Below are 17,178 nucleotides of genomic sequence, written 5' to 3' on the forward strand. Positions count from 1 at the left end.
AGCCTCCAACCTTGCCTGAAGGACGTCAGAGAGCTGAGCATCTTCTGAGACCGTCTACATCGTGGAAGGGCCCAGTGAGACGCTGGCACCAGCGCTCTGGGAAGGCAGCTGTGAGGGTGACCCCTTTAGTTGGAGCACACAAGGAAGGCCTAGCCAGAAACAGCTGACAACCAAAACGTGGATGAAGCTCAGTGGAAAAGCACACTCCTAACAGCACATCCCTTCCCTCCATACAACGCCTGGGGATCTCTCCGATGGCAATTACTGGCTTGCATTTTATTACAGGGTCCAGTTACAGCACAAAAAGATGGTCTGTGGAAACAGACCCAGCTGTGCAGCTGGCAAAGAAAACAACAACAAACAGGCCACCTGTGGTCCAAGGCTGGCCCGTCAGTAACCTTGCCCAGGAGCCAGGTTAGCCGGAGAAGAATGAGCCCGAAGTCTGGTTTCTTTTTTCCCACAGCGGGAGGGGAGGAAGAGGGGGGTCAGGGAGAGAGAGGTGGCTTTCTGCGTGTTTTGTCTCAAACCACACAGGACACATCCCAGAAGTCTGGAAGAAAGGTAAGTAGAATGAATGCCTCGTAAAGAGGAGAGGAAACTTGCCAAACAGTTTTAGGAAACAGGATAGGCAGCAGCCTAGACTGTCAACACCAACCACCAGTGGTGAGCACAGCGCCAGCAGAATGGGTGGGCTCAGCCACTAACTAGCTGTGTAATTTTGGGCAAGTCATCTTGTCTAAGCCTCTATTTCCTCATCTGTAAAAGGAGAAAATTTCTAGATCCCACAGTTGTGGAGCTTAAATCTCATCCCTAAGAAAGGGCTTCTGTTAACTCTAAAAACAGGAGAAATGCCATTTCTTCTGTGTGATTAAAAACTCACTTATCAGGAGCCACAGTGTTTTAACCACAAATAAGCTGGTGGTTTGCAGAGGCCTCTTGGCTTCAATTTTCTTGTCTGTGCAGTGGGAACCACCACCCCTGTGCTGCAGCTTCTCTGAGTTGGGACCATCAGGGCAGGGAACACAGTCACGGCCCGGACCTGCTACACACGCAGGTGCCATTCCCTCCGCAAGCCGTGGCTCAAGAACTCCTACAACCTGGGTTTACAAGAGGTTCCTTCTTCCTGTTCTGCTCCAGGATTATGGCAGGTGGCTCAGAAAAACGGCAACTGCCAAGGCTGGTGGTGACTTGGGGTTAGGGAAGAATATCTTTCCCTGAAGAGGATATTCTGCATCCACCTCCACGCCCACCTAACCCTAAGCAGAGACCCAGCCAGCCCTAATCTGCCGAGGAGCTGGTGAGGGGGCCACAGCCTTCCGTGAAGCCTAGTCCAGGGGACACTCCTGGCAAGCAGAACAGGCCACTGCAATCTGCCCCTCACCCCCGTCTCTGCTCAGCACTTGCCCAGGGCCATCTCTCTGCACTCACACCCCAGCCCTGGACCACCCCTCTTCCTTTGACCCAATGAGCCCAGCCTCACCAGCTCTCCTTCAGAGTCTGGCTCAAATCTTTTAAGACATCCCCATCACCAGTCTCAGGCCAGATAGCGTGTACTCAGAAAGCATTAGCTAAATGAAAACGCACACCTCAATTTCTCGTTGATATTCAAACAGAAAAACAAGCTTCAAATGCAAAAGCTTCCTCTGCTTATACAGCCACACCTCAGCCCTCCAGTCTATCTTTCCAGTTTGTTAATCTTTTCCAACGGCTCTAAAAGAAAACAGCCCTATTTTAGGCCAGGATATCTGGTCTAAAATTACCTCAAGTCAAAGCCTAGATTCTAGCACGGGAGCCTGGGATTGGTTTGAGTCGGTGAGCTCCAAAGATCCTGTGACAGTGAGGCCCCTGGCTTGTGTTCAGGCCCTTTTTAGGCTCCATTCGGCCTTGCCTCACTGCCCACACGCCACCTTCCTGTCCCCCGATGTGCTTCCTCACCTTCTTTCCAGACTTTTAATCCATAGCATCGTACAGCAGAAAAAGGCTCTGGCACTGAACAGAGCTGGATTTCATTCTTGACTCTAGCACTTAACTCTGAGCCTCAGTTTTTTCATCTGTAAAATAAGAATAATACCACCCTCAAGAAGGCTGAGAAATAAGAAAAATGTCCAAGTGCCTGGCACACACAAGGTACCAATTTTAGCATCTTTCTTCCCGCTCTCCTTTCTTCCATCCACTGCTGCCCACAGCCCAAAATGACCTAAACTGAGGGCCACTGTTAACTACCTGGGACATTCAGCTGACATGTGAATGCAGAGACTGTTCTTCCAAACCACACAAAAGGATCAAGGTAGGAGAAACTGAAACAAAGCAGAGAGAGACTAGGCTCCTAGGCAGCGCAAAGAGAATGCCCTCACTGCAGCAGGCTAATCCCGTTACCTCCTGGGGGCCATAAGCAGCAAAAAGATGACTCAGGACCACATCTCCAGCTAGGATATGCTAATCTGACTCTTAAACTGCCTGGGCAGATGGTGGCAATCGCCACACTACCCACCAGCAGAGACAGCATAGTTTGCAGAAATAGCAAAGTTCTGCCAAGAAAGACCGTAAGACCCTCCTTAGAAGGACCAAGTAATTAAGGTGTTAACTGACTGATCAAGGCAAAACAAAAGAACCCTCGAGGCCTTCCCTCAGTGTTCGTTACTGAGGCAAGAATTCCACCCAGATGGCTACAGCTGAGGAATGGGGTCACTTCTGCCAGGACATCACTGACACAAATATCTCCTGGATTGACGAAAAGCCTCTTGACTATAATGCAAATCTACCTTATTTGCCTTTAAAAGTAACACTCAGTCCTGTCTGCACAGTTTTTATAACCTTTAGAGCATCACAGAACTCGATCTGTACTCCCCACTCAGCTCACCTCTACCAGCAGAGAGGGATGCGGCTGCACACTTTTCTCCAGAGGTTCCGGAGGTCCACGTAGACACATGCGAGCCAGAGACAGGAAGATGCTCACCCTTTATTCAGACCAACCATCTCATTTTTCTTTCTGCTGAAAAGCAACTTCCCAACTGTGTCCAGATAGATAAATGGGTATATGGACAGAGAGAGAGGGATGGATAGACAGGTATGTTTTTTTCTAAGATTAACAGGCATGAGGGAGGCCTCGAGTGGTGTTAAGTACAGATTTTTTTTTTCCCAAGGTGTTGCAGCAAACTAGAAGAGAGAAGCATCCAAGTCAACAGCCTTCTAAGCATGACACCCGGTCTCCTCTCTTTTCTGTGGTTTATAGTAACTTGCTTTCTACCTGCCAAATAAATGGTGAGCTCTGAATGTCAGATTCTGGGGCTAGCTGTAATCAAACACACACTCTTTTCTTACTAATGCACTGGCAGGAAACAGAATCAGCAGGTTGATAAGCTCAGCCCCTTTGAAGTTCCAAGCACACCTAAATCCCAAAGCAAGTATTAGGAACCCCTGGCAACAGACTGCCCGATGATTAACTACCACACAGAAGCATGAGCATCTCCATCCAGCACGGATCTGCAGCAGCCTCCCACACCAAGTCTCATCCAGTGTTTGCTTTGTATCTCCCGACTGACTCAAAGATGCTGGAGTCCTCTCCCAAAGCCTGGAGTATCCCAAACCTGTCAACACTAAAGAACCCACGCCGCTCCCCCCCGCCCCCCAGCAGGCCACGCACCTGCTTCTCCACTACCTGCCAGCACAGCCCAGCCTCCCGCACGTATTTTGTCACCTCAGCCAACCACGGTAAGAACGGTCAGCATTTACTGAGCACTTACTCTGTACCAGGTCCTATTCAAAGCACTCTGTGTATTAACCCAGAATCTAATTCCTAGGCCCCACAGGAATTTGCTGGAGGGAGGGGGAGAAAAATACTCTGGCCCAGAGTCCCACATGGTTTCTAATCCCTATTTCTAGCTGTGCTATAAAGCTTACATAACCTAATTTGCATTATGCTCCTATTTTAAAAAAATCTCCAAAGATCACTGCTTCAAGCATCAATGGAAGCTGTTAGCTCTTACCTAAAATGATAATGTGGGAAAGGATATCTATTCTTACAACTAAGTCAACTTCAATTCTTGACTTAAAACAGACTTTCTGGAAGATGCTATTAGGAAAGGAAGGAACTTACATAAGAAGTACTCTCTGTGCTCTGTAAGTAACTGCTAGAGAGAAACACGTCAATATTGAACTCACCTCAGTGGTAGACAGCTTCCTGGCTCTGCAGGTTATTCATTTACCACCCATCTCCCTTCCCGGCCTCCTAGTAACACTGAGAAATCTCTGGTCAATGGATGTCATGGCCTCAGATGGTTTCAGAGTATGAGTCTGAATACAACAGAACCTTTCTTGTTCTGGGTGACTTCAGAGGGACCACCCCCATCCCAGCACCACCAGGGAGGCACTGGCATACGCTGAATGGAAGTTGCAGGAAGACCACTCACAGAGCAGGTTGTTTTCAGCTTTAGCTGCTCTCAATGTCACTGATTTTTAGGGCTCTAGATTGCTAGAAATCTAACTGTTGGGGTTGGGGGAAAGGGGGCAGATCTCCTTAGTTCACTCCTGTAACTCACTACTGAAGATTTACCTCCAGTGCAGTTATTAATGAAACCCAAGAAACAGGGAAGTGATAATGAATGATTGATTATAAGAGTAAAATTTCCCTCATTTGTCATCAAAAAATGTGGTGTTTAAATCAACCACTTTTGTTCTTTGCTACACTATAAAAACTGGTTTTAAAGGACTGGACTCTTTGTTATTCATTTCATTCACTGCGCTTATGTGGATAGAGGTCCATGAACATAAACCAGAGTTGGTTTCAGGCTCTCAAAACTGCCAGGGAAATTTAAAATGAGTGAATTTCCAAATGATGCCCATTTTTAGTGGTGTCAGATGGCCCATATTATTAAATAATTTATAAATAAACTATTAATTAAGTAAATTATCTTCTGACGCTGCTAATGCATTATTTGGCTCCCAACCTAGGATATTTACAATAGGCCCAATTCCACCAGCAAGGAGACTCTGACTTAAAAGGTTTCCACTGGGCGGAGCCTGTTTTGCTAGAGAAGAACCTGTCCCGTAAGGGGCACTTGGCTGTTTGATTAGGACTGGAATGTACTTGGTACTAGTCAACTAGACCTCACTCAGCCTTTTATAGATGCTGAAGCCACATTCAATGTACATACAGATTCTGTATGGGGAAAAAGTTGTTCCAGCAACCTTCAAAGTTAGCAATAAAAAGAAAACTACTTAGAGACAAATATAAAACATAAACTTCATTTAAATCTATCTATCTATCTATCTATCTATCTATATATATATATATATATATCAAGTACAACCTTAGCACAGAACATCTAACATATGAAATGCATTTATGGAATGAATACACGTAACGAAGAAGCAAATCCTTTTAAAAATATTTGGCCTAACCCTCATATCTTTTAAAAGAACTCCATGACGGTTGAATCAGGTGGGAAATAAATCATCTACCTCATCTGGAAAAGACACATGAATCGCCTCACATCTATTTGGTCTCTGCACACCAGGTATTTACCATTCTGAGTCTTGCCATAATTGATTCTGCAAATACTTAGCTTAAGTCAGTCAATTTTATATTTTTCCATAGTTACCTTAATAGTTTGGTTTTTTTCATTTTCTATTGCTTTTTTTTTTTTTATGGCTTCTTGCTGCTGTTGTATTAGGGCATACAACACAGATCAGAGAGATTCATTTCTCAGAGAAGTCTCTCCTTGAGAAATTGGCACTTTGATCCTCAGCTTATGTAACAGCTACATATAAATGGGTCCTACCGGCACTGTTACCAATCTTACTGCTTATGAAATTCCAGCACTTTTTGCCCTGACGTAAAAATCTTCTTAGGTGAACACTTCCCACCACCAAATTCTTTTATTTAAACAGGTAAGTGTGTGTAATTCGCATACACGTCATAAGTTTCTATACACATACACACGCTTAACTCAAAAGTGAAATGTCTCTCAAAGAGAAAGTAATTATAAGGGTATTAAAAACAAAATGCTGAAAATAACTATTTCACATTTAGATCATAAAAAATTTTAAAGTAATGTGATGATATAAGACCTAAGAGATCAAATACATCATATATGATTGTCATATATGCATGTTGTGTTCATCGATTTTTAATTTTCTCTTTAATCAGAAAATAAAAGAGCTTACCTTTGTATACTGAGACCACAGCTTACAGTCACTATATCTCAGCCTATTTTATACAAGTGATATGGCTACGAAGGTCCAAGGAGAACGAGAATAAAGTGAGATAAACGTGCTGAAAACTGCTTAAAAGTATTAACCTGAAATACACAGAGGATCCAACACCAGTTTTAAAAATACATTAACGAGGTATTCCCAGCTCTTCAATTAATAATGGTGAATGACTGATTCATGATTTTCAAACATTCACCCAAATTTTAAAAAAGAAGAAAAGGCTAATACCAGCAAAATCTATCAGTGGTTTGTTCCCCAGGTTAACAATTTGAGAGAGACTACAAACGACTCCAGGAGCCCTGGCTTCCCCGCACCATGCACTGCATCTAGTCAGCATGAGGTATGTTGGGAATCTACTGGACCAATTACCTTGCACAAGAGATGGGGTGCTCCCACAGCCTCAAGAAACATGGCTGCAGGCCACCTCCCTGGCTGGGTGCCAGCCCCCATGCAAAGAATATGGCTTCAAGGAGGACCCCTATCTCTGAGGAATTATAATAGCGCTAACTGACGCAGTTTATGTGCTAAAAAAGTTTAAAAACTGTCAGAAGATAGCACAGCTCATACACTAATTCTAAGTTCTACATTGGTTTGTAGACTCCCCGACAAGAGACTAGGCTAGGAGGGGCTAAGTATATCCAGATATTGCTAGGTTTCCAAAGGAAAAGTTTTCAAACAGACACCGTGGCTCTGAATAAAGTATTGCTCTTCTTTAAAATGCTCATTCACTGCTTTCCAAAAGGAGGTGTCAGAGTGCTGTGTCTGAAAGCTGGAAAACCTCAGGGGGTCACATTGCTCTTAAGACTAAGACATAGAAATTGCCATTTCAAGCCAGACAACCTGATGGTTCTAGAAGTCAGAGAAGAAATCTTGAGGGCCCAAGTGAATAATAAATGGTGCGACGCTCAGAGGCTGGCAATAGGGGCTGTCAATGAAAAAACCACCTACAGTGGAGAAAAGAGCAGAGAAGCAAAACTTTATGTTAATTTCACAGAATTTGGTGAAGCCAAAAGCTTCATTTATATTTCTCTGCTCTTTCAGCTGTAAGTGGAATTTTCATTACAAAATGAAGGGGTGGGAAGGGTACAGGGGGTGGGGTGGGGGTAGGGGGAGGACACTTAATTCATTACAAGATTTAAACAGTTGAACTTGCATGGTTACCACTTCTAACAAAGGACTGACAGCTCAATTATTTTAAGTAAAGCAGAGAAATGTAAAAGTTTGCAGCAACTGGGCAGGTTTACAACATGGTTAGTAACTTCCAACAAACAACAACAAAAAAAAAAAAAAAAAAAGACTTGGTAGAAACCATTTGAAATGACTGCCATCATGTTGGAAAACAGCACAGCTCCATTTTCACCATTATAGAAGGGCTGAGTTATGAAGCTGAGTCAGCTACTTCAAAAGAATTTTCTAAAGAGAAATCTCCAAAGAGATTCCAACTTGGAATGCAAATTTGACAATCAATTTCAAATAACAATACAGCTGCAGCTGCCAATTAATAGTATTCCAAAAACAAAGAGGACTGTTTGTAAATATTTAATTAATAAAAAATGGACACTACCAGCCATGCTTTTTCTTCTCAGTGATGGCTCTGTTTCATCCATAGGTCAGCAAAACGAATCAATGAAACATGAAAACTCCCAGCTGAGATGGGCCCTCTTGTGTACGTCTAGCCACTAATGCACAGGATGAGAATGGTAAGTTCACAGCTACTTCCAGCAAGTGATGAGGTTTTATTAAAGTATCACCCACCACTAATAAAGACAAAAGGTCAAGGAGCAGCAGTAACAAGCGTGGTGTAAAAATTTTATTTCTGATAAGTAACACTAACATTTGTTTTAAACGATCTGTTTCATTCTCATTTAGCGGTCCCAAAGAAATCTGGTACATAAATTTGCCGTATTTTGTGAAGCCCATTCTCAGCGATGGGTACTTGTTCAGCTCCAAAATACAGAAATGAAGAAAGACGAGGAAAGCTAATTCATACTAAAAACAGACATTTTTAAGACACAGCAACTTGTAAATATCAACATGGGACCACACTGTTGCCTTCATGGGGGTGAGTACCTTAATAAAACCATTACCTTCTAGTAACATCATAGGCTTCCAAACAAGGTGAGAATGCAAGTGGAAGACTTAGGTCTGCACCCTTTACAGAACAACACAATGTTACCGACTGATCATTTTTCACCAGCTTAATCAGGTGTCTTAAAAAATAAATGCTGACCCATGGCTGAAACCTGTCACTTTTCACAGCAGCACTCAACAAGAACTGGGACAATCGAAGAGCAAGTTTTTATGGGGACCCTGTTGCTGCTTTAGATTCTGATGTAATTGAAGAGGATAAGAGACCCTTCAAAGAATCCCAGAAAAATCGCTAATCTTCTCTCTGCATGAAAAAAGCCAGGGAGTGAACACAGTATCTTTACAGAGTGAAGAAGGCCACAAGAACAAGAGAGGGTGATTGATCAATTAATTTATTATTTTTTAAAACTTGGAAATTCGGAAACTAAAATAATCACATTCCTCCTTCCCCATCTCTGGGTAGTGCCATCATTTTAATAAGCAATGCTCAGATAACAGAGTAAACCTTTATCATGGGGATGCCCTTGTACAGCAGGAGTACAAAGGGCTTACAAAGTAAATAGACTGTGGCTCAAACTAACAATTGCCTTTGCTTTGTTTTATCAGTTTGGTTACAAATGAATGGGTTTCTAGGGCTAAGTTATTATTAGTTTTCAATTCTTTATAATTTGATACCAAAACATATCAAAAATAATAAGCTAAAACAATATTCAAACCCATATTTTATTGGCTTTAATTACACACTTCAGTATTTACAAAGTTAAAGTTTAAATGAAAAGTCTCTATTGTATTAAAAAAAAAAGACTACAGCCCGAATTAACGTGCCCTAGGGCAAATACATATCAATCAGCTAAGCATCAGTGACTGCATCAGGAACCAGGCAGTACTCTGTGTTACAACAAAGCAGTTTATTTGTGATCAGTGTTTGAGACTCTATACATCCTTCACGAATTAATTTTACATAATCTGATACTCCTCTTAAAACTTAAACTTTGAACTGCTAGACTTATTTCCCTAGAACAGAAGGGCTGGTATAAGTTATTTTCCGGAAATGAGGTACCGTTTCACAGAACTAGTTTCTTTTTGTTTGTCTGTTTTCAAGTTTTAGAGAACTAAATTTGCGTTTGTTAAAATCAAAAAGTAGGAAAGATGTTCTTTACAAATAATTTTGATCAAGTATGTGTTCAAAGAAAGCAGGATAAAAAGGCTTTTTCTCTAACATTCTGTATGTACTGTATTGTTCAATAGGAATTAGCTTCTGTCATTTGCTAAAAGAATGAGTAGTGGGGAACAGGATATGTTGGGAATTTCATAACGGGTAACAGAACCATTCTCTTGGGTAAACCTACAGAGAAAAGAAACGGAGAGGACTCCAAATAAGTTTAATAATCCAATAAAAATTTCAGGTTAAAAAAAAAAAAAGAATCTTACAGTAATTATCATTAACCTTTTCCAGATTAGTCAGTCAACATGTACCATTATGGAAGAGGCCCACAAACTTTGAAGTTACTCTTAATATTTTCCACTCAAAATTAAGATGGCTACATATAGGAAGAAGGATATTCAAAAACGGATTTCATCTGAGTGAACTGTCATGAATTATAAAGCTCAAAAGCAATGCTATTGATTAATATTCTGAAGTGACTCTCAATTTGGCACATCACATATTACAGGAGAAACAGGGACGGTCAAGATTCACAGCACAGCTTTCTGTGCAGGCCTCAGATCCCCAGAAAGACAGTTCCAACTGGAGTCGTGACCAGGTGTTTATCTTAACGGCTACTGCCAATATTGGCATGGCAAATCTGGAAAGATTAATTACTTGCTTAATTTTGTAATTAATGAGTTCTTGTGGCCTCACAAACTTCTGCATACTCAGGCATGATTTGAAATCTGATCCTTATTTCTAGTCTAATATTTAAGCTATGGAGAAATCACAAAGCAGCAACAGCAGGTATTCGAGAGCACCAGATGATCAGAGGGAAATTACCCCACATGCAACAGCTTTACAAAGGCCAAAAGACATATTTACCTTACAGCCAAAATAAAGCATCGTTTTAGTAGGTTGGCATCACAGTAACATTTAAAAACCAAATCTTTTATGTGAAAAATGGGGGCATTACATTTCACCAGCTTTGGAAGTCAGTTATATGGCGCATGGGAGCCTTCTGAAGGGGGGCTCAGAGGCCGCAGGGTGAGAGCATAATGTTAGAGAGGGAAGAACAAGAGAGAAAAACTAAAAAGACAGGAAAAACGTGAATGTGCCTTAGAGCCTAGATATACAAGTGTTTTAAAGAAAAAAATTAAGCTCTAGCAAACCTGTACTAAAGAACATGGGACTTACTATGCCTAAAAGAAAGACACAGGCTTCAGGACCTGCCCTAGGAGGTGGATGCTTTGGCTCTCACACAAGACATATTACAATGAGTCTAGTGAGTCAAAATGTATTTGGATAAACTGACCAGACCTAATTCACAGGAAGGATGAGGTGGTCAGGGTATCCAGAAGTTGGCTAAATGGTAAAAGCAAATTGCCAAATCAAAAGGAGCTAGAGAGCTTGAATTCAGAAGAAACTCTACGTGATAGCATATTCTTGTATGGGGAGGCCCTGGCCAAACCTGAATGTGTCAGTGGAGACACTCAGTTAAGGAAGAAACTCCAGACTCTGCTCTCAGCCTTAGAGGAAACTCACCCCAAACATCTGAGCCTTCCAGCTTCTCCACATCTTTCCAGGATGTAAATTATCTATCTTAATGGGGAAAGCGGTCAAACTGTTCACTTTCTACTTATTTCTACAGCTAGGAAATCAGATGAAGCTTCAGTTTACCAGTGTCTTAAAGACCCATAATTTTCATCCAAACAAAAATGGGAAAGCTGATGCATGAAGAGAAAAAGCATAATGAAAGGTCTGAGGCTCGTGTGGAGGACTAATGCCACAAGTAGCAACACAGTCAAGGTCCTTCTCTTCTGTGTGCACACACACCCAGCCTGGGGTTGCACTGGTGCACACACATGTGTGCACCCGCCCACTCTTACACTCACATGCATTCTCTCACATGTGTACACACACACTCGCGCTTTTTTCTCTCAACGACAAACATCCTATAGATGGCCAACTCTATACCACATAGCACCCGAGTTAGGAAAAATGCCTAAGAGAGCATATCACTGACTCCAAACCTACTGCCTCCATTGCCACATAAACCTCATTCAAAAGTTATCCAAAGGGCCACTGAGGTTCATTTCCGCATCTGCCTTTGTTTTTTATTTTTGGAGGGAGAGGAGCTATTCCTATGATTTTCTCACTGTACTACACAGACCTTCTGCAGTAAGCACTTCAGTAACTGCTGCAGATACCCCCTCATCACTCTCTAGGACCTATTCACTCCACCTCTACAGCAAAATTCATGAAAAAGGATGACAGCTATGAATTTGAAGTGAGCACTTCCTATCTCTAACTCAAATCACCTACAGTTCACACAGTTTCAAACCAGAAACTTAAATGTAGCTCTATAACTGGCAGGCAGCCAAGCTAGAAACTGAGTATGGCCCTTCAGTAGCCTTTGAATGGAGTATAAGTTGGCTGTAAGAAGAAGTACTTAAAATATTTAATTTCAATATGGTCAGAAACAGGCAATTAGAACAAGCAGTCCTTCAATCAGGCAAAGCAGAGAGAAGAGCAACTCCAACCAAACCAAGAACCACAAGGTTGTGGCATTTTCAACGGGAATTTAAGTTGGGTCACTAGAATAAGTAGGTCTGAGATCCTCCAATTCATTTAAAGAAACCCTAGATACAAACTGTGCTTTGGATTGCTGTGCAGAGTGGCTTAAGAGGAGAAATCAGTAAGATGGTGTACATACCATAGGCAGGGGCAGCTGTGCTGTAACCATATGGTGTTCCATAGCCTGGTGCAAAGAAGGAGAAAGCACATCAGTCCAGGAAAAAGGGCAGTCAGCACTGGCCCGATTCACAAGGACCACCTGGCCCAGCACCTTGGGCCCCAAGGACTTCTTCCAGGTGCTGGCTGAACCAGAACCCTTCCCAGAATGGCCTGAGTCTACCGAGATTCCTCCATGCCTATGCAGAGTGGAAGCTTTTTACTATGGCCTACCAAGCTCTCCTGACCTACCAGAATATCCTGTTTCTTTCTCACTACACTTACCACATTGTATTATAATTATCAACTCTTTGTCTGTGTTCCCCCCTAGAATGGCAGAGACTCAAGTCTTATACATCTTTGCAACACTTGAACCTGGCAGAATGTCTGGCATATAGTAACCACTCACAAATTTAATTTGTTCAACAAAAGAATACTTAGAACCACTCAAGTTACCAATTTCTCACAGTTGGAAAATAGGAATTTCCAAGTCTTTTTTTCAGAAAGTAGTGACAGAGCAGGCTAAAGCCTCAACTGCCACTGAAGAGGGCGCACAGATCAGGCTGTGGGCTCGAGGGCAAGGTCCATGTCTTGTTGAAATCCGAATTCTGGGCCCCAGCACAGGGTCTCTCAGTAAATGTTGTTAAAATTGACATTAGCATCTGGTGCCTATGAAGAAGGCTCATATTATCAATAAAGTACAAAGAACACAAAAGTTTTTGAACCATTTAGTTCTGGCACTAGTTTCTTATATGTCCTTAGATAATATGTAACCTCTGAGTTGCCACTTTCATCTATAAAATGGGAAACCCTCCAAGCTACTTTATAGTTTTAAAGGGATTAGAAATACTACGTTAATAGAAATGACAATCTTTCAGTAAAATGACTTTAAAAAATATAAATACTAAATCACTTGGGTAAATCTCTAGGAAAAACTGGTTCCTAAAATAGAACAAGGGCACAAAATCTACATGGGCTCTTCACATTGTACCCAAAACAAATCAAGCTTTTTTACTTTACAGCCCCTTTTTCTATAATCATTTCTGCTGCTAGAATGATTTTTTTCTTCTTCTCTAGCTGACCAACTGCAACTCATCCTTTAGGTATCTATCACCTCCTCTGTAAAGTCCCCCAGGCTTGCTGTTCACTTTGCCCACCCCACGTCACAGCTTGCATCATATTACACGGTACTTTCTCAAGTGTCTGTTCCTACCCCATGTGACCCCGAGCATTCACAGGGGCAGACGCTAAGTGTTGGTCATCTTTGAATGCTCAGATCTAAATCTCTTGTTTGAGATAAAACATTCAAATATATGTTGAATAAGTAAATTGCTTTGGGGGACTAACTAAAACATTTTCTTAGAGATAAAGTTTTTCACTTTTTAGTCTATACTTAAGTCATATAAAACTGCAGGTTGTACAACTTAGTCTTTAGTGCTCACTAAATCATATATTTCAAGAGGACACAAGGCAGCTGAAATAAGCAGTAGGAAATATACAGTAGGAAAAGTATCAGAAGCCAAAAAAAAAAAAAAAAAGATTAATGCTTAAAAAAGAAGGCTGTATATCAAATCTATTCCAGGAAAAGGGAGCTGGTTGGCTAAGGCTACAGTTTCAAACGTTTTACTAAAACCTCCTTAAAGAGATGAAACTATAACAACTAAGCTGGCCACTAATGAGGCCACTGGGGTTCTGATCCTGACTTCACGTCTCACTAAGGTGACTCTGAATTGCACCTGCTATTTAACCTCTCTGAGCCTCAGTCTTCTGCAGAAACTGATGGCAGAGGAATGTAATTAAATAACATATGTAAAAATACTTACTACACTCCCTGCTGCACAAAATACACTCTGCAAATGGCATATAACCTATTCATAATCCAAACTGACCTAATCTGAATCTTCTCTAGTTTATAAAAGAACTTCCTTTTTAAAAGCTTCAGAAGACAGGCCTTTCACAGAGGTCAGTGCAATGATGTAAAAGAGAAGCTACTACAGAGCAGAGAGGCAGACAGCAGGATTCCTCTCACAATCACTGCCGCTAGCTGATGGCTGCTGACCCCTCGGACATGAGGGAAACATCCCATGGCCCAGCAGCTGGACAAAACTGGACGAGCACGTCACCAAAGGCAAGAGAGTTCACCTCAGTAACCTGCCTACTACTATTTAATGAAAGCTGCTTACTTTAAATAAGGCATTAAATGAGGCAAAAATAAATAAATAAATAAATAAATTTCCATAGAAATAGTGAGATGCACAGAAAAATGTCTTAATTTTGTACACACAAAAAATATCAAACTGTAACCACCCTCTGACGCTGTCTTTCAGCGCTCTCTGTCTCCTTCAATGGTGCCACCATCCAATCTACTTCCTCCAGCATAAGATCCTGGGAGGGACCTGAACCCTCACTCTGTTTCGTTCTCCACATTCAATCCATCAATTCTGCTTCTGAAGTTCTTCCATCTGCTCACTTCCTGACCCCCATCTACTTCCCTACCCCCCCTGGAGATCCCTCCACGGCCTCTAGTCTAGTCTCTGAGCTTACAAAAACCTTCTACTTTGTCTTGGCATGCCGACTTCTATCCTTACAAGCCATTCTTCATGCTACAGAGAATGATCTTTACAAATAAAGTCTGAAAGTCTTATCTCCTTACTCCTCTTAGAACCCTTCAAGACGTCCCCCGTACTTAGGTGCTAAGACCAAAATCCAAACCACAGCCTCCAGGATGGGACTGAGCACCCACTTTAGCTCAAATTCCCCCCACCCCCTCCCCCTTCACCCACACACAGTGCTCTCCACACCACAGACATGTTGGCCACCTCCTAATTCTTCAAATGAGCCAAGTTCCCTCCTACCAGCACCATAGGGTGCTGATGTGCTATTCCCTCTGTGTGAGGTGTTCTTCTGTCCCAATCTTCTCTGAGTTAACTCCTACTCATTCTTCAAAGCTCAGTTCAAGTGTCACATCTTCAGAGAAACCTTCGAGTCCCAGACAGACTAGACCAGGTTTCTCTGTCACGTTCCCTCACAGCATCGTGCCCCTCTCCTTCATCACAGCAACTCAGTCAGTCGTGAGTATTCCATTAGTATGTCTCACCTTTAGACCAAACACTGCAGGAGAACAAAATCCATGTCTGCTGTGTGTCAAAGCAGGCACACAATATTTGAATAAGAGTACACATTGTTTATATGACACATCTTTGAGCTATGCCCCTACTGGGATCAACTTCTAGAAGCTTAATTCCAAAGCCACATCATCCACAGAACTTCCCAAAAAGCCTATTCTTTCTTAGGAAATAAAAAAACCCACAACCTAAGTGAACTTAAGAGTGTTATGCAAAAAAATAATGACAGGATAAGACCCAATCTTTATGACAATTTCATCTTGATCAACAACTACTAGTGGTTTAGTTGTCAAGTTCAAAGTTCCATACTTGCAATATTACAGAGAATTTGATTTTAATGAGACAGAGGTACAGCTACTGCTAAGATGATACAAGGATCAGAACAGAAGGCAAGCAGAGGGCATCTTTTCCCATCTTCCTCAAGCCATGTGATGAAATGCAAAGAATATAAACTTTGGAACTAGAAACACCTACACTCTAATCTTTGCTCTGCTGTTTACAAGATGTCTCACACCTTGCTAGTTGCCTTACCTCCCTAAAACTTAGTTTCCTCACCCAGAAAAATGGAAAATATTTCTACTTGAGGAAACACTGTGAAGATTAAAAACAATTAAGTGAAATCATTTATATGAAAGTATCTAGTGTATACTCAGCTCTAGATAAGTTAAGTTCCCCCTTTCCTCTTTTTGTACTTCTTTAGCCCCTGATGGTTCCCCAACATAGAGTTAAAGAAATGCTAACATCGCCAGGCTTCACCCCAATTAAGTAGCTCTTACCAGCCATTTTTCTCACCTGTGATACCCAATCTGTCGTCTATGTCCCCACCGAATACGCTCTGCTCAGGTATCCAAACTCCCAATCTGTGGAATATCTTTGAGTTTCCTCATTGTCAAAATATGTCCCCTCAACCAAGTGCAATACTCCTCATCTGTCACCTCCCTCCAGAAAGCCTCTAGTCACTCAGCAGATTCCAGGAGAAAACCTGTAACATTCTGTAGATTCTCTTCTTTTGAAATTCGGTGCACACCCATCCTATACCCATATTATGTTTCCAGAAACCCTGTATAACCCTGGAAAATAAAGGAGAGGCTGTTCTTGGAACTCTGGCCCAGAAAAGGAGGCAGATGTCTCACAGGGTGCACTATACCTGGAGCTATGTAGCCAGGAGCAGCTGTGGCCCCAACAAAAGCTCCCCTTGTTAGAGTTCCTCTTCCTCTGCCCCGAACAGCTTGGACTGCTGCGGACACAGCTGTATTCACAACACCCTTTGCCTGTTAAAAATAACACATTTCATTACTGAGAGAAATAAGATCATCTCATCAACTTTGTAATGTATAACCTCTATGAGAAACTTGAGCCTGTACATGAGATTAGTCGTCTATGACCTTGAACCTTCAGTTTATAATCTGTAAAATGAAAATGACATCTATCTTACAGAGTTGTTCTGGAGAAGAGCTGGCACACAGAAGTATGCAAATGAATTCTTCCTTTCACTTGAGGGTTACCCAGAAAGAGTTCGTTTTCTGCACACAAATTTCAGCAGTCAAATTACATCCAAAGTCATTTTAGGCCTGACTAAAGCAATTACAGACACTTGATACCTAGGTTCAAAATTTACTGAATTCTCCCCCAGCAAACAAAAAAATAGTACAACAAACCACCTGGAGTTAGCTGTGAACCTGAGTGGGGTTTAAAAGAAAAAAAAAAAAAAGGAACTAAGACAGGAAGACCAAAGGTGTGGATGCCAGTTCCTGATGTGAGTAAACTGAGACCTCAGGAAGGTCATGCAATTCTGTGTGTGTGTGTGTGTGTGTGTGTGTGTGTGTGTGTGTGTGTGTGTGTGTGTGTGTGTGTGTGTGTGTGTGTGTGTGT

At 41.9% G+C, this 17,178-nt stretch overlaps 1 protein-coding gene across 1 annotated transcript in view; it reads right to left on the minus strand.

The window, feature by feature from the left end:
- Positions 1 to 8,679: 8,679 nt before the first annotated feature.
- Positions 8,680 to 17,178, minus strand: part of STRBP (spermatid perinuclear RNA binding protein) — a 54,348-nt gene continuing 45,849 nt past the window's right edge. Inside the window, exons 15-17 of the mRNA XM_007468376.1 lie at positions 16,454 to 16,577; positions 12,165 to 12,209; positions 8,680 to 9,646 (exon numbers count right to left, since the gene is read on the minus strand). Of these exons, the coding sequence (XP_007468438.1) occupies positions 9,570 to 9,646; positions 12,165 to 12,209; positions 16,454 to 16,577 (246 nt within the window). The 3' untranslated portion in view covers positions 8,680 to 9,569. The remainder of the gene's footprint in view (positions 9,647 to 12,164; positions 12,210 to 16,453; positions 16,578 to 17,178) is intronic.

The sequence above is a fragment of the Lipotes vexillifer genome, unplaced genomic scaffold (genome assembly GCF_000442215.2).
Source record: "Lipotes vexillifer unplaced genomic scaffold, Lipotes_vexillifer_v1.1 scaffold1285, whole genome shotgun sequence".
In the NCBI taxonomy this organism is placed as follows: Eukaryota; Metazoa; Chordata; class Mammalia; order Artiodactyla; family Lipotidae; genus Lipotes; species Lipotes vexillifer.